The 26298-nt window shown below is 39.1% G+C and overlaps 1 protein-coding gene across 1 annotated transcript; it reads right to left on the bottom strand.

The window, feature by feature from the left end:
- Window positions 1–415: 415 nt before the first annotated feature.
- On the bottom strand, window positions 416–17152 carry LOC133864366 (uncharacterized). Its single transcript, XM_062300672.1, has 10 exons — window positions 16701–17152; window positions 15558–15623; window positions 15247–15427; window positions 14928–15124; window positions 9518–9568; window positions 9276–9367; window positions 8009–8124; window positions 1418–1512; window positions 1093–1197; window positions 416–705 (listed from the first exon to the last, which is right to left on the bottom strand). Exons 1-10 carry the CDS (start codon window positions 17031–17033, stop codon window positions 568–570), a joined length of 1374 nt encoding a protein of 457 aa, XP_062156656.1. The 5' UTR covers window positions 17034–17152; the 3' UTR covers window positions 416–567.
- Between the last annotated feature and the right edge of the window lie 9146 nt (window positions 17153–26298).

The raw sequence follows: 26298 nt of genomic DNA, 5'->3' as shown, positions 1-26298 counted from the left end.
TCAAAATAGTAACAAATCCAAATAACCAAATACAAACAAAACCAAAACCCAAAGATTTACAAATCCAAATATAAATAAAAAAATTACAAATCCAAATATATATATAAAAGGTTAGTGATTATTAACTGTTTTTTCCAAACCCTATCACCACTAACCGCCTCTGCCTAGGCAGTTACCAGTTATTTATAACCGCTTTTGAAAGCAATTATGCGGTTATACGATTATGTGATTAACGGTTTTAAAGCGGTTATAACCGCTCCGTTTGTACACTCTGCATGTGCTTCCCTATTGTTGAGGGAACATGGTCCAAATGTCAACCTTTGCATAGAACCAGTGTGCAACGGAAGTCCAATATTGTTGTCTATATATGAAAAAAAATAAAAAAAATAAATAAATAAAGAAGAGAAAAATCCTATTGTTGACAGCTCCGAACAGCTCAATGGATTAATATTTATTTCTCTATTACAATTTTAACTGAGAGTAATACATAGTTTCCATATGCACCACCCTTAAGACCATTAACAGTCATGATTTTCGACTCAGAACGGATAAAACCTTCTGTTAGTCTCACAGTAAACAGGCTTTAAAACCCTTTTCTAATTCCTGTGCATCCAAGTTCTTCCCTATGAAAACAATCTTGTTCGTCCTTGCTTCGTCTGGGCCCCACAACCGATCCGGTGAACCTTGGAATATGTCATGGACTCCCTGTAACACAGGAAGCAACAATAAGTTCTCTATGCATTTTCAAAATCCACAAGGAAATCTGTTGTCAATAAACCAGACAGAAACTCAAAGCTCCAAAATTAACAAGAGATACGGTCCTCAGTTTAATGGGATGCTGAAAATCTGTCTACCCAATAGAGAAGATGTTGACATAGGTCTTCAATGGACTGCGATTAATTGAAAACAAATTGCAGTTCTAACTTGGCATCTTTTCAGCTATGTATTGATATAACCGTGAGACAAAGCCTCAGAAGAACTTACCCAAAGAATAATAACTTTGAACAAAGATAGATCGCAAATCAAAACTAAGTACTCATCCAGAAATAACCAGACAAACATAGGTGGCACTTCAGAACTCTTTCACCCCACCTGAAAAACGAATCTCTCATCCATGCCCTGAACAGATAGAAGACCTTTCATCCGATATATATCCTCGCTGCGTTCCAACAACAATGTACCAAGCCAGATGTTAGCCTGGAAAAAGAAGAAAGATTGGTCATCAGCTCAAATTGTCAGTCATCCACCATCTCCAGACTATCTGAAACTAAGAATACAATCCTCAAAGAAATAGGCAGAAAAAAGCTCCTGTGTAATTCATAAGTTGCTTGGTCCGCTACATTCAACAGATTATACAAGAATCATGAAGGGAATAATCACAAAAAGTGCAATGTGTGTGCACGTGAGGAGTACCAACCTTTTCAAGATCTAGGCTCCCTTCACAAACTATGCTGACAGAAGAAACACCAGGATCATGACTGTGATCATGAGAGTGATGACCATCATGATGTTCTGCATTACAAGTACCATACCAAAAGCATTGTTATTGGTTTATGTTGTTGCAAAAAGAAAACTTACCAAAAGAAAAATGACACTAGTGCATTGATTTTTTTTCCATATACGTAGAGAGCCTTGTTCCAAAAAAGAAAAAGAGAATTATACAAGTACAACATGTATAACCACATGTTGCAAATTTCAATCTTAATTAATGACCAGGGCCCTAAAACAAATAATCACACATCTCCACAGATTGAAGCAGGAAAGTTCCAGAGAACATTAACAAATAACAAATAACAAACATAGGAAAGTGGGAGAGACAGGTATGAAGACCATACACTTGCACAGAGTTGTGCCATTTTGGACAGCTACCTTTCTCTGCATCTATCAATATCTGAATCTATGATATATATTTTTTCAAGCTTTTAAAGCTTATGCCTTTGTGGCTTGCCTTAGGACAAGGATAAAGCAAGGTGCTCCAAGGCACTTCCTAGCTGCTTAAGTAACGATTTGTGGAGTTGGACTAATAACAGACATTATACTCACACCTTGAGACTCATTCTGCACCTAAGATATGCACACAATTCATGAAGCATAATTCAATCAATTATTGTTTTGGTAAATATAGTTGATTATGTCTCTTGTGGTGCTATTGGCTAAGTACCCAGTCGAATGTTCCTTACCAAACTTTGTGCATTAAATCAGTTAAAGAAAGTACGAAATATAGTTGACATTTTGATATTTCTTACTTTATACAGTCTAACCAAGTTACATGTTCATCTTTTAACCTATTCTTGAATCTGTTATGATAAACCAGATTATAATTTTTTTTTTTTTGACAAGAAACTAATCTCAATAAAAAGCGTAAGACACCCCTTAGTACATTGGGAGTATACAAAGGAAACACCTAATTAGTAAGAGAAAAACGAGCAAGAAAGTCATCAAAACTAAACGACAAAGGGTGCACATAAGCCGTAGTCCAAAAATACAACATAAGGTAAAACGAGGATAAAAATCTCCTCCAAGCCTCAAAGCTCCTATTGTTCATTTTCCTCCATAAGCACCAAAAAAAGCAAATAGGTGCCTTTTTTCCACACCATAGCATCCATTGGCCTTCCAGAAGACCACCAACAAGCAAGGAAGCCGATAACATGCTTGGACATAACCCAAGACATCCTGAAACGACTGAAGCGAGTACTCCACAAAGCAGAAACCACGTCGCAGTGAAGAAGAAGATGATCCATAGACTCTCCAATCTTTTTACATATATAACATCTATTTATCACGATAACAGACCACGCAGAAAAGGCAGCCCTTGAAGGAGCCTGAGGGCACCAAACACTTTTCCAAGGAAAGCGACTACCTCTAGAGCAAGCCAATGGGTAAAAGAAGTACTTGACCTTGAACAAACCTTTTTTGGAGGAGACCTACAACATCTTGTCTTCGCTACCTCTTCTTACTTTAATTGAATGCAACGCCTGGAAAAAAGAAGCAAAAACATCCACCTCCTAATCGTGAGCCTCCCTAGTAAAGCTCACGTTCCACTGGTTGGAACCGCCCAAAATCTCCAAATTATCTGCAATAGAGGCGTCCTTCACACGAGCAATACCAAATAAAGATGAAAAAGCTACCTTAAGAGTCGTGTCCCCACACAACAAATCATGTCAAAAGCTAATCTTGGTTCCATCCCCCACAACAAATCTAGTGAAGCTTGAGAAAGAATCCCAACCTTTTCTAATGTTCTTCCACACCCCCACCCCAAAGGCACTTGCTGGCTCAAGAGGGCACCACCCGCCCCATAAGTTGCCGTATTTAGAATCCACCACTACTCTCCCCCACGCATCTCTCTCAAAACCCATAACGCTACAACCATTTACCTAGCAGGGGGCGATTGAACACCCTCAAATTTCTGATCCCCAACCCTCTCTCAGAGATTGAAGAGCAAACCTTAGCCCAGCTAACCAGGTGATATTTAAATTCTTCGCTTATCCCTTCCCATAAAAAGTCTCGTTGGAGCTTCTCAATTCGATTGGCCACACTAGCAGAAATGGGGAAGAGAGACAAGAAGTATGTAGGTAGATTGGGAAGAGTGCTATTGATAAGGGGAACCCTGCCACCCTTAGACAAATACAACCTTTTTCCAACTGACCAACTGACGCTCCATCTTTACCACGATGCCGTCCCAAATACACTTAGCCTTGTAACACGCCTCTAGCGGCATACCAAGACACTTTAGGGGTAGAGAGGAAGTCCCGCAGCCCAAGATGTCAGCCAACCCAGCCCAGATTATAAATGGACCCCTACCGTTTGAAAACCTACATCTTACTTCAACAGGTTGCAGAAAGTTTCACCCCTGCCCTACCAGTTTAAAAATATGCTACATATATTTCAGCTCCTAAAGAAATCCTCTCTTAAAATTCCTTTATTGAATTTGCACATTTAGGGAGAATTAAATAAATGCACTCAAAAATTCAAAATGACTAGATCTAAAGAGTTGCAATAGAGCATGAAGCCTATTTAAAAATAAAGAGGTACAGGAAACGAATGCAGAAGTTGTTCTCAAAGAACATGGTAGTGAATTATTTTAAGCCAAGGGAAGGAACTGCAAAGACTCAAACGCAAGAACGTCAAACCCATTCCATATTATCTACAGATTCTTAATATTCAGACGAAAAATGACTGAGATACATTCATTTTAATGGCTAGAGAACTCAACACTGAAAACAGGCAATATTAGCATGGGTGTTGTATTCTTTAGTGTGGACTCTCTTTATAAAGATTGTACGTTTGTCATTTTTAATTCTATAGATAAATTACTTCATAACAACATCCTCATCCCAACCGGTGAAGCCATGACTATTACAAGTTTTAAAGTTATGAAAAAAAAAGAGTGTAAATGAAGGGCAGCTCACAAACATCTGAGCTTCCGCCTTAAACACAATGAAATTTATTGTTAATCAGCAGTTATGATCATCACTAACTGCTTCTAGAACACTACAAAGCAGTGGACCCACAATCTGCCCTCTCCAAATGTTCTAATCATCATCTGTTGATCTTTCATGCAATTTTGCCGCATTTTCTACAAGTATAGCTGCATCTGGAAAGATGCAATAGTGGGTGTCAAATAAAGTGTACTGCTCAGCTTTGGAGTTTTGTCATGGTGAGAACCTGCAGCAAAGTTAATTACCAAAAACACAATGTTGGTTGCAACCCTGTCTACCCAAAAAAGAAAATACCAGGGGCGAAGAAAATGCTGGGTTTGCTCATATCTAATAATCAGAATGCTTTTATTGTGGGAATACAAATTCTAGATTCAGTCCTATGACAAACGAATGTTTGGACAGTAGAATGAAATCTGGTATTTCCGGTGTGTTGTGCAAACTGGACTTGGAAAAAGCCTATGACCATGTTAATTGGGAGTTCCTCTCCTATATTCTAGGGCTCTTGGGCCTTGGTTCAAAATGGAGGAAATTAATATCTGCTTGTATCTCCACGGCCCATTTCCTCATCTTGATTAACGGCAGTCCGCATGGTTTCTTTGCAAGCTCTAGGGGCCTCCATCAAGGGGACCCACTTTCGCCTATTCTATTTGTGATTGTCATGGAGGCTCTTAGTAGGATATTGTCTAGAGAAACGATAGGGGACTAGTTATCTAGATTCTGAGTCGACCTCCATAACGCAAATCCTTTGAAGATCTCCCATCTTTTTTTTGCAGATGATACTCTCATTATGTGTGATGCGGATCGAGACCAGACTCTTAATCTGGGGCACATTCTACTGTATTTTGAGGCTATTTCGAGTTTGAAGATCATTCTTTGGAAATCAGAATTAGTTGCAGTGGGTCACGTCCCGCATCAGGAAGAGTTGGTTGACATTCTGAATTGTAATATTTCTTCTCTGTAATTGAAATATTTGGGCCTTCACCTGGGTGCCTCTTTCAAGTCCAAAGCTATTTGGGATGAGATAGTTGAGAAAATGGAAAAAAGATGGACTAGTTGGAAGAAGATCTATTTGTCTCGAGGTGGTCGCCTAACTCTTATTAAGAGCATGTTTTTCAATTTGCCTACATACTTCTTGTCCCTTTTCCACTTACCAACTGATATAGCCAGAAGACTGGAGCATAATCGAAGGCCTTTTCTTTGGGATGGTTTTGATGGAGAACTTAAGCTCCATCTAGTGAGCTAGAAGACTGATTTCCCCCCTGTTCCAAGAGGAGGGTTGGGTGTGAAAAACAAATTTTTTTATTAGGTAAGAAAAGAAATAGCATTAAAAAAAGCGTAAAGGCGCCTCTAAGCATGCAAAGAGTACACAAGGACACCGAAACAAAAGGAAAACAGAAAACAAAGGAAGAACACCCGAAAAAACCCAAAAGACAGAAGAAAGGTTACTTTAAACCCTCAACCTCTTGCCTCTAACTCGGCTAGAACCAACACCCCCAACATCGAAATTGATCAAGCATTCTAAATTCTTGACCTCTCTTTTCCCTTTTTGCTTAGGAGCAGAGACAGAGTGCCACTTCTTATCAACTAAAGTCAAGAAATTCAAAAAACTCTTCTCAGTCCCCTGGAAGAAACCCCCATCGTGCGAAAACACGACTTAGCATCTTGCACTACCTTGGGGTATACAACAACCCCTCTCTCAAGATCATCCCCCTTCGAAGATTCACCCACCTCGAAGACCTAAGAAGATTGCTAGTCGCTCCAAGACATACCAAGTAAAAACTGGGGAGAACACCCAAACATCGAGGAGAACGGCCTCGGTGGAAACAAAACCCACTAAAAAGAGTGTGAAAAACCTTATGTTGTTTATTTAAGCTTTATTGGGTAAATGGCTTTGAAAATTCGCTCAGGAAGAGAATTTCTTATGGAGACAGGTATTGTTGAGAAATATGGGATCCAAAGAGAGGGATGGTGTTTCGAGGTTACTCAAGCGCCATATGGGGTGGGCCTTTGGAGGGAATATTAAGAATGGCTGGGGGAATTTCTCCAACTTGGTCTCCTACAAAGTTGGGGATGGATCTCACCTTCATTTTTGACAAGGTGTATGGTGTGAAGAAGCGAATCTCACGTCCTTATTTCCAAAACTCTATTCCATAGCTTATGACAAAGAGGCCTTAGTGTCGGATTACATGGACGCTTCTGGCACTTATGACCAATGGAACCCAAGTTTTCTCAGGGCCGTCCATGATTGGGATCTTGATTCCTTTGCTGCATTTCTCAATCTATTGTACTCTTCAAAAACCCATTCGAGAGAGAGATAAAATGTTGTGGACCCCAGAAGGTAACCTGGATTTGATGTGAAGAGCTATTACATTTCACTACAGTCTGGAAAGTCTTGTCTATTTCCCTGGAAGAGCGTTTGGCAGGTGAAGGCTCCACCTCGTATTCTTTCTTCACTTGGACGGTAGCTTTGGACAAAATCCTCACAATTGATAATCTAAGGAGGCGGGGTCTTACCCTTATCAATTGGTGTTGTCCTTGCAAAAAGAGCGAGGAGACCATCAACCACCTCCTCATCCATTGTGAGTTTACTAGCAAGATCTAGCACTCAGTTCTCATCTTATTTGGAGTCTTGTGGGTCATGCCTAGCAATATCCTAGAGCTACTTCATTATTGTTGGAAGACACAAGGTCGGGGTTAATCCAAAGAGGCCATGTGAAAATGGTTTCCTGAGTTACTTTATAATTCTAGTTGTCATTAAGTTAAAATGGTCATGCTGGAGATTAGAACTCTCAATGAAATCGTTAAGGCCTGCTAATCTCCTAAGAAATATCTCTTCTGGATTCACCAGGGATTACAATTTATTGCAAAACTGCTAAGATCCTTACTAAAAAAATCTCCAAAGAAATATCCCTTGTTAATTCACTATGCTTATGTACTGTGTTTGTGCCCAACCATAAGCATGTGACCATGCCAGATAACAGAAACTAAAACAACTGCTATTTGGGATAAAGAATCTCAAAAGTGAAGGACAGTGAATATTAACAGGGAATTTGCTAAAAATTTCTAATAATTTTCATGGACTGTCCAGTTGTACTTTGAAAACAAACAAACAAACAACAAGAAACCAGAAAAATTCCAGCAACATGTTCAACAAATTGTTTGAACAATACATATCCTTTCCTGATACACAGCATCAGCTCATAAATGAAGAAAACATCATTATATGCACATGCAAAGCTCTTATTTGACTCTAAACAAATATTAAGAAAGCAGAAAACCACCATTAACACATACCACAAATTGTTAGAACAACGCATATCCATTGCTGATACACCAAATAAGGTAATAAATAAAGAAAATAACAAGTTATGTACATGCAGTCAATAATTGCTCTCACTTGACTACAAACAAACAGGAAATTAGAAAACACCATTAATACATGGCTTTTAGAACAATGACTTTTGTTGGAACAACAGATATCCATTGCTGATACACAATATCAGGTCATTAATAAAGAAGACAACATTAAACGTGCATGCAAAGGATCAATAACTGCTCATTCAAGTTACCGTGCTTATGCTCATGGTCACCATCATGATGATGATGGTCATGGTGATCATGGTCGTGATGATGATCATGGTCATGATCTTTCTTTTCATCTTCGGCATTGACAACACTCTCAATCCTGGCAAGATTCCAGCAATATTAGCCTACAACCCCAAAATCACCGATGCATGCTCAAGCGGGGGACAGCAAAGAACTATGTTGAAACTAAAGAGTTAAACAGGTGAATAAACAAAGTCAAACTGAGTATGTCTTTGTGAATGACCAAGTATGCTACTAAAATGGTGCCAACAAATAAAGTCTAAATAAATGAGACATACATAAAACGAAAGGGCCCATTACTTATCAAAAAAAAAAAAAATAAAGCTACTAAAGGGCCTGTTTGGTAAAGTTTTTTAAAAGTATTTTTGAAAAAGTAAAAATTGAAAAGTGTTGTTTGTGAGGGCCACATCTGATAGATAATTGAAATGTGTTTCTGAACAAAAAGTTAAAAAGTGTTCTGCTTTAACTTTTTGAAACATAGAAGAAACAAGACGCAAAAATAATAATAAAAAAAGAAAAGAAATTGAGTTTGCTAAAGGCTGACCTCCATAAGTGACAGCCGCCCACCCCCTTATGTCGGTGGGAAGCTCCCATCCCTTTATTGGAAAAAGAGGGGGGGAGGGGGGTGATGATGCCTCCACCGTAGAGGGTGTGTGGTGTTCTACCCGCCACCAATTGCAATGGTGTGTGGGAAGGGAAGACCTATCTTCAGTGAAGGGGCGGCCTCCACCCTGTGAAGGCCAACCTCAATTATTTTATTTATTTATTATTATTTTTTTTGTAAGTAACAAGGGCAGCCTCCACTTCTAAAAAAGTAATTGTGTTTGTTAAAAAATTGTTATATGAAGGTGGAGACCGTGGGGTAAGTTTTCTAAAAAGTGTTTTGTATTTTGTTTTTTGAAAAGTGTTTTGTCTTTTGTTTTAAAAAGTGTTTTAGTGGTGGGGGCCACATTTGAAAACTCAGTTGGATAACTATAGTTTGAAAAGTGCTTTTTAGTGTCTAAAAAGCGAAAAAGTGTATTGCAAAAGTTTGCCAAAACATGACCAAAATTTTTCGAGCCCTAGTGCAAATTTGGATGATGATACATGTGTAAAATGATGGATCTAAATAACAATACATAGATAAAGATACCGGTTTCAAACAAAAAGGCAGGGAATGCCCTAAATGATTCACATCTTTTGTAAAGCATAGAACTATTCAAACCCCGCAACAAGTGAATGAAAGATTACCTCTCCAAATCAAAGCCTCCGACTCCAAGAACATAATCCAAGTCAACTTTTCCAAACTCTGTCTGCTTTAAATTAGCCATTCCATTTATTTTCTGTCCTCAAACATACAACATCAACATCAATAGAGTGCTCAAATTGCAGAAATTGATTAGAAAACTAAAAGTCAAAATTAAATTATGAAAACAAAAAGCAATAAAACTATTAAGTATAACAAAAGGGGGGCGGGGGGGGACGATACTAACCTTTATTCGCTGGACCAAAGAAGCAATTTCTGGCTCACCAACAAGATCAGTCTAGTAGCAACGAGGGTAAGCATATCAGTAAGAGCAAATAAATTATATTCTCAAGTAAAACTTTCATCATAAAGCCGTGATATTTTTATGAGAACCCCAGCATCACAAACACAAGATGAAGGACCCTTAGTTGATAGACTTGTGAATGTGTTGTGTCTCACATGCATATCATATTGGATCAAGACTGACATGGTTTGGCCAAGCCATTAGGAGTCTAGGATTGATTTCCTTTCTTTTCTTTTCTTTATTTTCATGAATTTGAGTCTTTAGTTTATGATTTATGGTTTGTTTCACAATTAGGAGCATATCCGTAATTTTATAAGATACCAGAAAATCGACAGTGTATATATATATATATATATATATATATTTTAATAAGTAATCGAAATATCATTAAAAACATGAAAGTGTAACCCAGGTACACAAAAAGTATACAAGAGAATCACCTAGCTAGAAGGAGACTAATGAACAAGAAAATCATGAAAACTATCTCCAAAGGTGCTACAAACACAGCTGTCCAAATATAAAGAGAATAAAAGAAAAAAAACTTAAGCTCCTCCAATGTTCTTTCGCAGTCCTCGAATATTTGATCATTCATTTCCCTCCACAGGCACCAATGAAGGCACCATTCTCTACACAACAACACTTCGATTGCTAGCACTTGTCTACCAGCAAGCAAACAAATCAACTACCCGGCTACGCATTACATAGGATAACCTCAAAGAGATTGAAAAAAGCATTCCATAAGGCAGAAGCAACCTCACAATGGAGTAGAAGATAGTCCACATACTCCCTATTCCTCTTGCACATACAATACCTTTTGACCACAATTACGTGCTGCTTCCTAAGGTTGTCCATTGTAAAGATCTTCCCTAGCCGATGTCCAAGTGAAAAAAGTCTCTCAAAGGAACCTTGGTCCGCCAAATACTCTTCCAGGGAAAAGGACTGCCATTATTACAGACTAGGACTCTGTAGAAGAAGCTAACTGCAAACACCCACTTTTTTGAATGGACCCACCAAAGCTTGTCTTCACCTTTCCGTCGCACTCTATAGGAATATAACAAATTGAAGAATGAAGCAAATGCATCCACCTCCAAGCCATGAGTCGCATTAATGAAGCTAATGTTCCACTAAGGGGAACCGTTTCTAATGAATTGCTCCTGAAGCATCATTCACACAAGCGATACTAAATAAATCCGGGAAAACTTCCTTATGTACCGTCTCCTCTCACCACATTTCGTACCAGAATCTAATCTTGTAGATGTCTCCCAACTCAAATCTGGTATGACAAGAAAACATCATCCATCCCCTCATGGTATTCTTTAATAACCCCACCCCAAACGGCCGAGGGGGTTCAATAGTGTTGGGATGCAACAATGTTGCTTTGCTCATATGGACAGCTTTTAAAACATGCTTTGTGGGGTGCAATTTCGAATGCTATAAAATGCATTGGCTTCCCTCACTGGACACCAATTGATTTTTCTGATCCAACAAATGGTATCAGAGCCAGAGTCATAGATTCGATTCTCGGGAGCGTCACGTTGAGGGAGGGATTGTTGGAGTGCAACAGTGCTGCTCTGCTCACTTGGACAGGTTTTAGAACATGTTTTGTGGGGTGCGATTTCGAATGCCATAAAAGGCGTTGGCTTCCTTCATTGGACATCAATTGGTTTTCAGGTAAGATGGTCAAAGGCCTGATCCAACAAATAGAACACCACCCACCCCACGAACTATCATATTTAGCATCCACAACAACTCTCCATCATACCCCTCTCTCATGCACATAGCACCATAACCATTTTCTTAAAAGAGCATGATTGAACATCCTCAAGTTCCGAATTCCCAACCCTCCTTCAGAGATCGGAAAGCAAACCTTGGACCAACTAACTAGGTGAAATTTGAACTCTTCACCTATCTCAACCCATAAAAAGTCTTGATGAAGCTTCTCCATGTGGTTTTGCAACACCAGCAAGAATGGGAAAGAGAGACATGAAGTACGTAGGTAAATTGGAAAGGGTGCTCTTAATAAGGGTAACCCTGCTACCTTTGACAAATACGTCATTTTCTAACTAGCTAACCGATGCTCTATCTTTTTAACAACACTGTCCCAAATAGACTTGGCCTTGTAGGAAGCCTTCAGTAGAAGACCAAGATGCTTCAAAGGCAAAGAAGAAACTTTGCACCCCAAAAATCTTGGGCTTTGTGGCTGAAGGACGGGGATAATAACACTAAATTCTTTCACAGGGTGTCAAATTCCCATCGGAGGTACAATCATGTGAGAGCTATGAGAATTAATGGGGCTATGTCTACTGAACCGATGGAGATTAAGGATCACATTGTCAATTATTATGACACTTTGTACACCGAGCAGAGTTCGTGGAGGCCTAGGGTGGATGGGATTTCTTTCTCTTCCATTGATGCGGATGAGTGTCTCTGGTTGGAATGTGTCTTTGAGGAGCAGGAGGTGGTGCGGGAGTTGAGAGGGGATAAGGCTTCGGGTCTAGATGGTTTTTCTATGGCTTTTTTTCAGAAATGTTGGGCGGTTCTCAAACAAGATATTATGGTGGTTTTCTCAGAATTTCATAATAGCTGCCAGTTTGAGAGGAGCTTGAATGCAACTATTGTTTCCCTAATCCCTAAGAAGGTAGATGTGGTAGAGGTTAAGGACTTTAGGCCTATCAGTTTGGTGGGAGGGGTCTACAAAGTGATTTCTAAGGTCCTTGCTAACAGGCTCAAATCGGTGTTGGGGAAACTAATTTCGAGCTCTCAGAATGCCTTCATTGGTGGTCGACAAATCTTGGACTCAGTTTTTATAGCCAATGAATGCTTGGACAGCCAAATGCGGTCGGGGGAGGCGGGGTTATTATGTAAGCTGGATTTGGAGAAAGCATATGATTGCGTGAATTGGGATTTCTTACTCTACATGCAAAGGTGTGGGTTTGGGGGAGAGGAGGAGGAAATGGATTAAATTGTGTGTTTTTACAGTAAAATTTTTTATTTTGGTTAATGGCGTGCCAATAGGTTTTTTTCAGAGCTCGCGGGAGATTAGGCAAGGTGATCCTCTTTCTCCCTTGCTGTTTGTGGTGTTTATGGAAGCGCTTAGTAGGATGTTGAATGAGTCTATGCTCCAAGGCTTGTTGTCTGGTTTCTCGGTGGACATCAGGGATAATAAAGCTTTAGTGGTGAATCATTTGCTGTTTGCTAACGATACATTAATTGATTGTGGAGCACAGGCCGAGCATGTGCGAAATTTGAGGTGTACCTTCTTATGTTTTGAAGCAGTGTCAGGGTTGATGATTAATTTAGGCAAATCCGAATTGGTCCCTGTTGGCGACGTGGATGGTGTGGAGTCTTTGGCACATATTCTGGGTTGTAGAAATGAGTCTCTGTTGATGACATATTTGGGTATGTCGTTGGGGGTGTCGTTTAAATCTCTTTCTATTTGGAATGGGGTTATTGAGAAGGTGGAGAGAAGGTTGGCTAGTTAGAAACAGCTTTATTTATCCAAGGGTGGTAGGGTGACGTTGATTCATAGTACACTGTCCAACATTCCTACTTATTATTTATCTCTGTTCCCTATTCCTGTGAGTGTAGCCAAGAAACTAGAGCGGCTTCAAAGGGAGTTTCTGTGAAGTGGTATGGGGGATGAGACTAAATTTCATTTAGTCAATTGGCATCGGGTTTGTTCTCCAATGAAGGCTAGTGGACTGGGAGTTCGTAATATTATTAAGTTTAATCAAACCTTATTGGGGAAGTGGATGTGGAGTTTTTCGCAGGAACATGATGCTTTGTGAAGATCGGTGATTGAGGTGAAGTATGGGAGTGTGAGGGGAGGTTGGAGTTCATTATCAGTGACGGGGTCTTATGGTGTGAGTGTTTGGAAGTTTATTCGAAGGGGGTGGGATAATGTAGCCAAGTACTTGCGTTTTGAGGTGGGTGAGGGGTCTCATATTCGCTTTGGCATGATTTATGGTGTGGAACAGGCCTCTCAAGCTATGCTATCCAGCTTTGTACTCTATTGTTCGTTTTTTAGATGCTTGGGTGGTGGATAATCTGTCAATGGTATGAAGTGTGACTCAATAGAATGTTCTCTTTACGCGCTATGCTCAGGATTGGGAGGTAGAGATGGTGATGTCCTTCTATGAACAGTTATACTCTATTTGGATTCGGCATGGGGAGGTTGATAAGGTGGTGTGGAATCTTTCTAAGAAGAGGAATTTTGCTATGAAGACTTTCTATAAAACATTATTTTGTCACAAGGTGGCTTCTTTTCCTTGGAAGGTTATATGGCCTGTTAAAGCTCCAAAGCAGGTGGCGTTCTTTGTTTGGACAGCAGCTTTAGGAAAGATTTTAACACATGACAATTTACGTAGGCGTGGTATTGTGATGGTAGAGTGGTGTGTTATGTGTAAAAAGTATGGGGAATCCGTTGATCACCTTCTTCTTCATTATGACGTGGCACGGGTTGTTTGGAGTTCTTTTTATAGCTGGTTCGGGATGGAGTGGGTTATGCCTAGTAGTGTCTTGGATTTATTGAGTGGTTGGGGCACCTTGCTGGGTCGTGGTTCTATTAACCGTATTTGGAAGCAGGTTCTTTTATGTGTTTTGTGGAGCTTGTGGCGTGAGAGAAATTCTAGGCTTTTTGAGGATGTGGAGGTTACGGTTGGGGCTCTTTGTAGAAATGTGCTTAATATGTTATATCTTTGAGTATCGGCGCATAGCCCGGGTAGTATGTCATTTGCTGATTTTATACTTTCTTGTTCGTTTCTTTCCTCTATTTAGGGGCTCTTTTGTATACTTCCTGTGTATTAAAGTTGCGCCCCTCTACGCTTTTTAATGAATTATTACTTATCAAAACAAAAATAAGAAAAACTTGATAATCTAATCAAAAGGATTATGATTCCTGTGCATTGAATTTGTACATGTAAGTCCATTGGAGAAGTAGCTGAACATCTACTACTTCATCGCTCTGTTGTCAGAGATTTGTGGCCTTTTGCTTTCTCTTTATTTGCCGTTCAGGATGTGATGCCTTTGAACGGTCATTGATATGTTTTTCTTTTTTGATGGAAATCTTAGTTTGAATGGCATAGTAATGGATTGATATAGGATGCTACACCTCTATGTTTGATGTGTTTGCATGCTCTATTAAAGTATTTATTTTTGTTATCATTGAATAAATGGATACTTGCTTTTGACTGCATAGATAGACTGAATTTTGCACGTGTTCTTTCGGTGGACCTTCTCCATTCCTGAACACTTAAGGCCTCTCTTTTTATCTAATAAGCCACTGCTTATCATTAAAAATCTAGATGACTTAGCTCTATGTCCAGTGTACAAAAAAAATAGTAATCACACGTACCTTATTCACTATGATACGGTCAGCATAAGCAATTTGTTCTACAGCCTCATTAACTATTCCTTTTGGCTTAACTTCATCCAGGCGAAAGCCAACATGTTTAGCATCAACCAATGTGACAACACCATCCAACTTGACATCATTAAAAACCTGATCCTCAGCATAAAATGTCTGGATGATAGGAGCTGGATTTGCCAATCCTGCAGAGTAGCAGACAAATCTCATCAAGTATTACAAAGGATAAAAAAGTAGTAGAAAATAACCATGCAATTCCCATTGCACATATTAAGTTGATTATCTTGAGCATAAGCAGTCTCACTACCTGTCGTCTCTATTACTATATGATCGAATCTCCCTTTCTTCTTATTGACCAATTCCGAGATCATCCTCACAAGATCGCCCCTCACAGTGCAGCAAAGGCAGCCGTTATTCAACATGACAATATCTTCAGCCCCAGTAGTTTTTGCAGCAACTAAAGAACCATCAATGTCTACTTCCCCGTACTGCAAATTCAAGAAAAGAACATGATATGATACAGGACGTAAAAATCACCTTTAAGTATCAATTACCAACATGGCTCACAATACGCATGCCTGCACAACACATTAGAGAGAGCAAGATTTGACCTCATACCTCATTCTCAATGACTGCAATTCGCTTCCCATGCTCCGCAGTCAAGATATGGTTAAGTAATGTTGTCTGTTCAATTCGCATAAAAGCATAAAAATATAAGTATTTATATGTGCACGCACTATAGAAGAAACAAGTAAAAAGTTTCATTCACAAGGCCAACATGACCTCAAAATTTCCTATACCATTCTTTTTTTAGAATATAAACTTTCTACAAATTGGGTTATAGGAATTTCCCCAACCAAGTCACTAAAAATGTTCTATGTCCCTTAAACATGTGAGAAACACATGTTTTTAAATAATACCATCAAAAAAGCATATAAGAAGCACACGCTATTAAAAAACATTGTTTCTCACATGTTAAAGGACACATAGTACTTTAAAAAACTGAATTGGAGGAATTTTCCTACAACTCAATTTGTAGGAAATTTTTGTCATTTTTTTTATCAGTAAGTTACACATGCACTCAATGGGCCTTGGACTCACATCTTTTCCCTCCATCATGTTCCTAAGATGAGAGGAAGTGGTGTTTAAGCCAGAGCTCAATGACAAATTTTACTATACAATATTTCTTCACATATAAACATCACTAGCAAACCGCAAGGGTTATAAGCAACACATGCGATGCTATCAGAATTCAACCTCATAAGGCTTGTAAAACCCGACAAATCTTTTTGATTTCTAAGATACTGTTCCTCTGAAATTTGATAATAGCTTTACCAGCTAACATTCATTTCAAAAGCACTTCTAAAAAATCAATACGTTTCCAAAACCACAAGCTTCTCCCAATTCTAACCGTAACTTTCCAAGTCACATTTCTCACATAATACATATCAAAAGTCGAAAAATATATAAAAATTAAGAGTAATGCTACATATCACACAAACATCCCACAAAAATATACAAAAATTAAGAGTAATGCTACATTATCCAATGGCTAGTAGGCCTTGCCACATTGGAATATTTGTGGGATGTTTGTGTGTTATGTAGCATTACTCAAAAATAAATAAATAAACGTCATTTAAGCTTCTTTTTTCTCAGAAAAATCATTTAAGCTTATTTCAGGAAATTACTCTGCATTAGAACGAAAAACTAAAAATTGAGTTGATATTTGGCCCAAATGATTAAAGTCAAATTAAATAGAACCTTTCCAGAGCCTAGGAATCCGGTAATTATAGTGGCCGGAATCCGATCATCGGGTGGAATCTTCGTGGAGACATCGGAGCCTTCGCTCTGCGGCGTCGTTGTGGCGGTGGCAGCCATCGTGAATCGGCGCGAGCCTCCTCTAGGCCTAGCGAAATCCACAGCGATAATTCTGGAGCCAAATGACGACGTGGTGAAGCGTAGAGACTGGGATTGGCGGGTCTTCGGTGGCAGTAGAAAGGGAAGGACGGTGGCTCGGAGCTGTGAGAGTTGGGTCCGGTGGCGAGCAGTGAGTGTGAGGAAGTTGGTGGCCAGTTCCGCGGTTATCGAAGCCATGGTCGCTCGAGATGCTGAGGTTTGTGGTCTGGGGTTTTAGAGTTTTGATAGAGAACGAGGGAGGGTTTATTGGGGTTATCTGGAAGAAAAATGATATCAAAGATGTACTTGTGGACCGTGTACCAAGTATGAAGCCTGGTATTAGAATATTAGGAAAATAATTATTATTATCGAGAAAGATGAAGGGTGGAATGAAATAATTCAATTCTTTTTAAGGCAGGCATGTTTGGGTAGCATTTTGTTTTGTTATTAATTTTTAAAAATATGTTTGGATAGGTTTTTTAAATTCATGTTCTACTTAAGTTTTATTTAACTTTTTTCAATTTTGTCTCAAGTTCTCTAAATCATCCAAAATAATTTCAAAAAATAATTTTTCTCAATATTCATAATTATGAATATTTTAAAAAATAATAGAATATAATACAAAAAAAAAATCACACACCTAAGCGAACCCTTAGTTTGGTGACAACACATATACCACAATTGGAATTGAACCAAAATTACTAAAAAACTCATATAATTTCTTATTTTCTAAAAAACTCAAATCTTAAAAAAATAAAATAAAAAAAATTGAAGATGTTCAATCTATGGGTGGTCGACCACCCAAAGCGAACCTCAGTGGTGGCCAAGACCACCCCCGACAAGCATCAGGGGTAGCCACAACCACTCTCGGAGGGATCCGGGGTCGTCGAGGCCAGCCTAATGACACTAGGGGTGGCCACACCACCCCTAGGGTTTGTTGTGGGTGGCCAGCCACCTACAGATCTAACCAATTCTTTATTTTTTATTTTTTAAAAAAAAAGAAGTTTAATTTGAAAAAATTAAAGAAAAATATGGTGTTTTTTGAAAAATGTTATCTATTCCCTCAAGAATAACTATTCCTCTCATATTTTAGAGAAATATCTATTCATCTTCGTAAGTGAATAGTTATTCCCATAGAATAGGTTCCTACCAAATAAAATAATGAGTACTGCTACATATCACCCCATTGTCCCATTTTTGTCCCCCCAAAAGTGATGTGGTTCTTAAAATCACCATTGAATTTATGATAGATCACTATTGAATTTTGATCCAATGGTGATTTTAAAAGCCACATCAATTTTGAGGGGGCAAAAGGAGGACAAGAGGATGATATGTAACATTACTCTAAAATAATAGCTATTCCAATGGAATAGTCATTCCATTCCAAGGACTTATTCCGTGAACCAAATGAGGCGGTGAAAACTTTAAGGTCAATTGCAATGTCCCTTGAACTTAAAAAAAGTTACAACAAAATTTCCAAACAAACCTCCTCCTTTCTCAATATAATAAATTGTGATCATGTGCTTATCACATGCTTTTTTAATATTTTTAATAATCTTATTATGTGATGAGAATTTCTACTAATATTTAGCATTTTAGCTAATAAAAAAAAAACACAATTTTTATACTTTATTTATTAATTTTTCAATACATACTCTAATATATATATATATTTTTTTTATCACATTTTCCATTTTTTTTAAAATATTATTTTCGAGTGATTTTTTATTGTTTTCTTAAATCAAAAAGAAAAAAAGTGAGAAAAAGAGAGAGAGAGTAGAGTATTGACTTCACCTCCGCACATCAATGGTTAATCATATTTAATTAGAGAAATTCATTATATGCATATTATAAATAAACAAGAAATTACCTTATTAAAGAATAAATATAATCCATCTTCGGTTGGTACGGATCGTCTACCTAACCATTAAGATGTGGTACGACCCGTCTTCCCTAGGTATGAATTAGTTATGACTTTAATAGGATACATACAATTAATAGAATAATATAAACTGTATTCGGTTGGCATAGATCATCTACCTAAATTACACTAAATTAGGGTGTAGTACAATTCATCTTTCTTAGGCATGACCTGTTTAATCCTCTTGATCATATGTCAATTAAACCCGTTGTATAATCATTATTCTCATAATCACAGAAAATAAGAATGATTTGAGTTCAATCAAAGTAAAAAGCTTTCTAAGACAAGAAAAAAATTCTACCAATATTGATTATGAATTGAAGAACAATAGCATTAAAAGATTAAGAGTAATATCAAATCGTAGCAATTCTCATAATTATACAACTAGCATGCATAAATTAAAATTCTCTAAATTAAGATACAATCAAACCATTGTGATTCGATAGAGCTACATCAATACCCTACAAATGATTTTATCCGCTCATGATGCTGCTACTATGGCCTCCTGCCATGGTTACTTATCTCCACTCTTCAAGCCTTCAAGAAGTATTTTACTGAATTTGCTTTAGGTGGCAGTGTATCTTTCTTCAATGTTTAGAAGCCTATTTATAGAGATTAGGAGAGGCTTAAAAGCCCTAGGAATCCTAGAAAATTCGTATTTTAGTCTCATAGTTCGAGTATGAGAAGGACAACCTTTTTTCTTTTCTAAATTCCCAATCCAAAGTGGAAAAAAAAAAAAAGACTGCTGCCGCATCTGTCAGACAGTGTGTGCTCGAGCCCAAGGGATGTGCGCTTGAGCCTAGGAGTGATGTGCATGAGCGTCATTGCGCTAGAGCCGTGCTGGTGGGACGCTCGATCATAGGGTTTCAGCATGCTTTTCAAAGTTCATTTTAAGCTCAATTTCCATGTAATTATTGCATCTATCATATGAAGTCCTGAAACATGAAAACAAAACAAATTTAAACAAATAACAATGTTAATGATTTAACATATGCGAGTTAAAGGGCTTGAATGTGCAACATTCAACGCTTATCAAAGAACAATCGCCTGGAAAGTTTCGAATCCCTAGTGAAAGCCTCAAGCCCAAGTTTGGTCTTGAAGCCACAGGAAGAAAGAAAGCTGCTTGAAGAATTGAGCGGCCTTCGACTTATAATGCTTATACTTTTTCTTGAGTCTCCTCCCACGACTCTCGGCCTTCTTTAGTTTCTTTGTTAGAACCCTCTGACTTTCCTTGGCGGCCTTCTGCTTATCTTTAGCAGTGCGCAAGTCAGACTGCACGAGAGAGTTACTAGCCGAGAGGGCCCCACACCTTGCCTCGACATCATTCAGCAGAGCCTGCAACTCGGTAGACTATCGAGACTGCTCTCCCAATTGGGTAGTAAGCTCCTGAGACTTCTCATCAGCCAAAGTCTCTTTTAGTTGACTCTCCGCAAGTTTCTGGTCCCGCTCAGCTAAGAGTTTCTTGAGATTCTCCACCTCGGGTTCCAAGTTCCTTAGCCACGTAACCTCATACTCCAAGCTCCTCACCCAAGTCCTCAGCTCGATCACCTCTTGAGGGTAACTGCGGAGGTATTCGGTATGCTGATCATAAAGAGCCACCAACTTGACAGCTTGCTGCAAAAAGGAAAGAAGAGATCAACATAATCCAAGTGATAAAGGAAAGAATGACAGAAATAATAAACATTCATATCGCAATTTGTTGATGAACAAGGACGTCATTGAACCTCTCAGGAGGAACCCGACCGGATACATTTCCTTGAAGAAAATTCTCTAGTATTACAGCCCTAATAGCCTCCATTAGGTCTCCCTGCATGCCATTAGCCAAGGACCGAAACAGCAACCTCCTCCTAGAGTTACTTGTCCCGGAAGAGCTCGCGAAACCCGAGAGCCCAACTTCAGAAGGGGAAAAAGGGTGGGACCCTGTAGGTAGAGTTTCTCCCCTTATCTCTGGAGTCGATGCTCTCGGTCCCTCCACATCCAAGTTCGATAGGGGAACCCTTGGTTCTTCCATTTTTGGGTTTGGTACAGGGGCCCTCGCTTCCTTTGCCTCCAAGTTCGGTGCAGGAGCCCTCGCTTCTTCCACTTCTAGAGCTCCCCCGTAGCCAGGGTTTGTAATCTCTCCAAGGTCCTGGTCGAAGCCTCAGAAGTTTCGAGAGTGTCCTCGGTAAGAACCACCCCTGGAGCTAAGGGGGCGGCAAAAATCTCCACTCCCAAAGGCGGCGAAGTAAGGAAAAAGTTGTTTGAAATCAAGGGAGAAGGAGAAAGACTTACCGTCACCTTTCTGATTAAAACGTCAGCCTCTAAATCTTCAAACTTGAAGCCATCCGAGATACGCACAAAATTGAAGTCCACAGGGATAGCTTCTTCCTGGTTCGACAACTCTTCTTCAAATGACACAAGAGGAGTTGGAATGTGAATCCTCGGGTGGACATAATAGGCCTTTGATTCGGCCACGAGACCCCGTAAATGTTGATTGATGTCAGCATGCTTGGGCCTTTTTGCAACCTCATCACCTCCTCCCGCCTCAGGTGTACGGGGCCTCTTCTTAGCCATCATCTTAACCCTCTGACCGTTGCCTCAGGAGTCGCCACCCTTGATCTTGATAGCAACGCCCATCAACTTGCTGTTCGGTTGCAGCGTCTTCTCTTGATCCTTAGCCGGAACCCGTACAGAAGCCTTGGACATCTTCCCTTTTCCCTTGTCTGCAAGGTCTTGAACTTTCTTCTTCCCCTTATCCGAGGCGTTTGATTTCTTCCCCTTCCCCTTCTTCGGGGCATCTCGCTTCAGTGCATCGGTCTCAGATTGACCCTTCTTTGCTATCTTGGACTTGCCCTTTTTATCAAAGGGGACTTTATTCCCAGGTATCCAATACTCGAGAATCTCCCTCATGTTGGTATCTGTGACGATATGATCAAATTTTATTGAATCAAAGTTCAATCCCATCCAGGAGAGGATGAGCATTGTGTCCACCCTTCGTCTCTCGGTTATATTCAACTCGGGAGGCTCCCTCAAATCATTGACCAAAGGTGCCCATTCCCAGGGCACCCTCTGATCCTCAGAAAACACTTCGGTGTTAACGGACTCCCATTGACCTGAGACTCAAGAAAGTTGACGCCTCCAGTCTTTGTTGTTGGAGTAGTTCTGGCAGAGGTAGATGAAAATCGACTTCACACGAACTGAGAATTCTACCATCCCGTTGCGCTTGCCAGCCGGCGAGTAGATGTTGAAAAATTTCGAAATGGTCATCCGGGCCCCAAGCACCGTCTGCTAGAGGATAAAAAAGGCAAAGAGGTATCTCCACGCGTTTGACATGATTTGCATTGGAGTTACACCCAAGAAGGTCACGAGCTCCCGAGCGATTGTCGGAAATGGGACCCGGAGCCCGACCATTAGCATCCTTTCAAAGATTGCAACTTCATCGTCGTTGATGGTTCAAGTGGCCGAATCTTGGAAGTGAAGATGGACGGAAGAACATATATCATAGTTATGGCGGAGGTGATGTTCGTTCGCCACTGTCACCTTGGTTGCAAACTGAGCCTCATGTGGTAATAGGACTAGGAGAACCCCCCCGACCTGAGCATCATCGTGATCAGATTCAGAACCCGAAGCCATTACGTTGTTGGAGTTGGAGAAAAGAAGAGAATTGGAAAAAGAGAAGTCGTCGGAGATAAGGAACACCGGGAGCTTGAGAGAACTGGAGAGAAAGAGGAATGCAAAGTGAAAGATGAAATGAAAAAAGAGAGGAAGGAAGGTTTAGATAGAGCTTCCCTCGGAAACCTAAAAGTCGTGCTTTTAAGGAAAAGCGCGTACGAAGGCCCCGGAATCGAAGCTTCACACCGAGAAGACACCTAGGCACGAGGAAACCACGCGGAAACCGGGAATCGAAGTGTCGTACCTAGAAGACGCGTGGGCATGCGGAAATCCCACAGAAACCAAGAATCGAGGTTTCTAACAGATTGATCGATTGATTGACAGGTCTGAGTACGGAGCTCGAGGCAATTGACAATTCGGCTGATTAATTGACAGCTGTGTACTAGACAATCGAATGAAATGTACCTGAGACTCAAGCCAATTAAATGGTAAGGCCCGGGAAGCTCAACTTTTATAATATATAATTCCCTTAACCGAAGATCATCTCGGATAAGAGAAATTAGGGGTTAATTGTTGGGAAATATTCTCAATAGTTAGTAAATGGGCCCGACTGTTCAAGTCGGCCCATTCACTATTCACGGTCCCATGGAAAAGCCAGCCTTAGGGCCTCTTAACCGAGCCCATCAATTCACCAAGAAGGTCAGGCCACATGATCAACCTTGTGACAGATCTAAGCCCACCCGGAAACAATCTGCAAGAAGCCCATAGAGAGATTAAGCCCCCGAGATACTGAGAGGTGTCCCGGGACGTTGAGGCCTATGTTCTGGATATGTAGGCGCCCCATGATCCGAAATAAGGAGGTGCACATCCTTAACGCGTGAAGGAGTACAATCCAAATGTGTGGAGACCCCACGTTTGGATATTGGAAGACCCACTAGTCGGACGTGTGGAGACCCCAAGTTCTGGACATTGGGAAATCCACGATCAGAGGATCAACTCCCCCCGTTTCTAGGAGAAGCGATTATCACCCTCACTTTAAATACCCACAGACATCCAGGTATACTCTAGCTGAAATTATTGTGATTAAGATATTTATACATTCTCTCATATTTTGTTGAAAACTTACTTAAGCATTGGAGTGGGACCAGCTGGCACCCCCAGCAACCATCCTTACCAAGCTCTATTGTTTTGTAGAAATTCCAAGACGAACTTTCTAGAAGCTTATGTAGTGAGGACTTACAATCTTGTTATTATGTAATGAGAAAAGAAAATGCTTGATGAAAAGCACGTGAAATTTGATTCCCCCTTTTAAAAAATCTGTGAATGTTTGAAATGTCGATTTAATTGTGGGTTACGTATTCCTTTTTCAGGCAACTACCCTACGATTTCCAACCAAATGGTTATAGTAAGGCTACGATTAAAATTGTAAGGCTCTTGCACTCCAACTTGTGATTAACAACAGTTTTTTTTTCTTTTTTTTTTTCCTACTTAACTTTTGGTTTTAACACATAATTCTATCCACAAACATGTCTTTTGCTCCATGTTACCTTGTTCCATTACCGAAAATTTTCTATTCACCTTTGTTTTACCGAATCGAACCAGAGGCCATGCATGACCCAGTAACTTCCCGATTCACGCTTCCTCCGTGTTATGTGGCTATAGTTGTATCATCCACCACTTTTATTAATTGTTTCAAGTATTTCGGATTGGGTTTCCTGGCCCTTCGTACTCTATCACTCTTCAAAATTTCTTGTTAACTTTCAATTGAACAAAATATCCAGAATCAATTGCTTTAGGTTGCTTACCTTGCTATAAAGCGTTGCATCCAAATCATGTAACTATTTCTGAAATATACTTAAAACCAGCATCTTGTGTAGAAATTTAAAATACAAGAATAAAAGAAAAAGCAAGTGAGAGAAGATACAAAAAAAAAAAAAAAATTATGGATGGTTCGATCTTAGACACCTACATCCACCACTCTGAATGACTCCTAGAGCTGAATGACTCCTAGAGCTACATTGACCATTGTGTCTTATTGATTTTTATTGTTTATAATACAAAGGTCCTTATTTATAGGGTAGTGAGTAAGTACAAGCATGTTAATCAAATGCCCATGAGGATTGTAATGGATTTGATTACAATTAACCCTTAAATAGAGAATATTTTGATATGGACCTAATATGGAATATATGAAAAATATATTATGGGGGAAAACTACATTTAAACCCTTCAAACTACCAGCTGTTTTTGAAGTAGCCTCCTAAACTACCAACATTCGCACTCTGGCCCCACAAACTACCAAAAAGACCTAATTTGTCGAAAGATTCCTATAATACCCTTGCCACATGCCATATTTTTAATTAAAAAATTAAAAAAAAATTAAAAAATTTAAACATTAAATTTAAAAATCAAAGGAAAAAAACTATATATATATATATGGGGGTGGCCGAACCACCCCCAAGGGAGATGAGGGTGGCTAGCCACCCCCATTTTTTTTTTTTTTAATATTTTTAATAATTCTTTGATATAGCCCTTTTCTAAGTAATTATGGTGTAATTGTGTTTTTCTTTGATAATTCTATAAAGAAGAATAATGGTTGTTTAATCTTGAGATTATGCTTTAATGTTTATATTCAATTTTAATAAATCTTTTATCTTGTCTTAGAAAGTTGTTTATTTCTATTGAACACAACCTTCATATTTTCTGTAATTGTATGAAGGATGGTTTTACAACTGTTTTAATGGACACAAAATCAAGAAGGTTTGATAGGTCATGCCTAGGAATGATGAGTTACTTTACACCTTATTTAGTTTAATTTATGTAGAACAGTTCATGCCTTGCCGAAAGATGAATTATGCTTATCCCTTGATTACGTGTATGGTAATTAAGAGATTTGATAGTTCATACCTAGGGAAGATGGATCGTACTGCATCTTAGTGATTAGGTGGATGATCCGTGCCAACCGAAGATGGGCTATTTTTATTTCTTAATAAAAGAAATTTCTTAACGACGTCGTTCGGTGATTGACAAACATACACGAGTCATATTATTCTTGTAAATGAAATTCTCATGTTAAATGCAATTAACCATTATTATGAGGTTAGTGGTGAAATCAATCCCCTATATCTTTTCCATACTATCTTATCTTTACTTTTATGTTTTTATTTAGTTTCAATTAAAACCAAAAACCAAATATCTTTTCTGTATTAGATTATAGTTAATTTCAATAAATTAACAACGACCAAATAGTCATTGAGGTTCGACACCCTCACATAGACCTTATCCTACAAAGATTCGTTATATTGCAAGTGATAGTTTATTATTGATATACTTTTGCTTTATAAAGACCACATCAATTTTTGGCCCCGTTGCCGAGGACTGTTACGGATACATTGTTAAGTTTTTTGGATTAAATCTAATTTGATTCGTATTTTAGGAAATTGTATATATTTGATTTTTACTATTCTAGTTTTTTCTGTTTCAGGTTCAACGCTCGAGCGCAACACTGCTGTACAGAAGGGCTTGAGCGCAATTAATTGGGCTCCATCACACCTTCCCAGATCAGTAGTACTGAAGCTACTTCACTGAAAAGAGCGGTACACCTGAACTTTTTGTGATTTTTTTTCCTGTATATATTTGTTTGTTTTACTTAGTTATGATTGGTCGCTGTTCTTTGTCACTTCTATCTTTGAGACCTTGACCATGAAGCATGGCTATGGACTCATATGAAGGTTATCAAACTCACTTTGGGTTTGATCACTTTGAATTAGAGCCAATGGCTTTCTCTAGACTGGTGAATAATCCTTACTTGAATTATTATGACCTGGGATGGAGAAACCATCATAATTTCTCTTGGCAAGATCAAACCACAAGAAATTCAGCCCTAGAGTGTCATGAAATGCACAATCAAGCATATCCGCAGTTCAACAATCAAGCGTTCTATCCACCATC

Source organism: Alnus glutinosa, chromosome 3, assembly GCF_958979055.1.
Source record: "Alnus glutinosa chromosome 3, dhAlnGlut1.1, whole genome shotgun sequence".
Taxonomy (NCBI): Eukaryota; Viridiplantae; Streptophyta; class Magnoliopsida; order Fagales; family Betulaceae; genus Alnus; species Alnus glutinosa.
The sequence above is the reverse complement of the archived record's forward strand: the minus strand, read 5'-3'. Positions and strand labels throughout refer to the sequence as shown.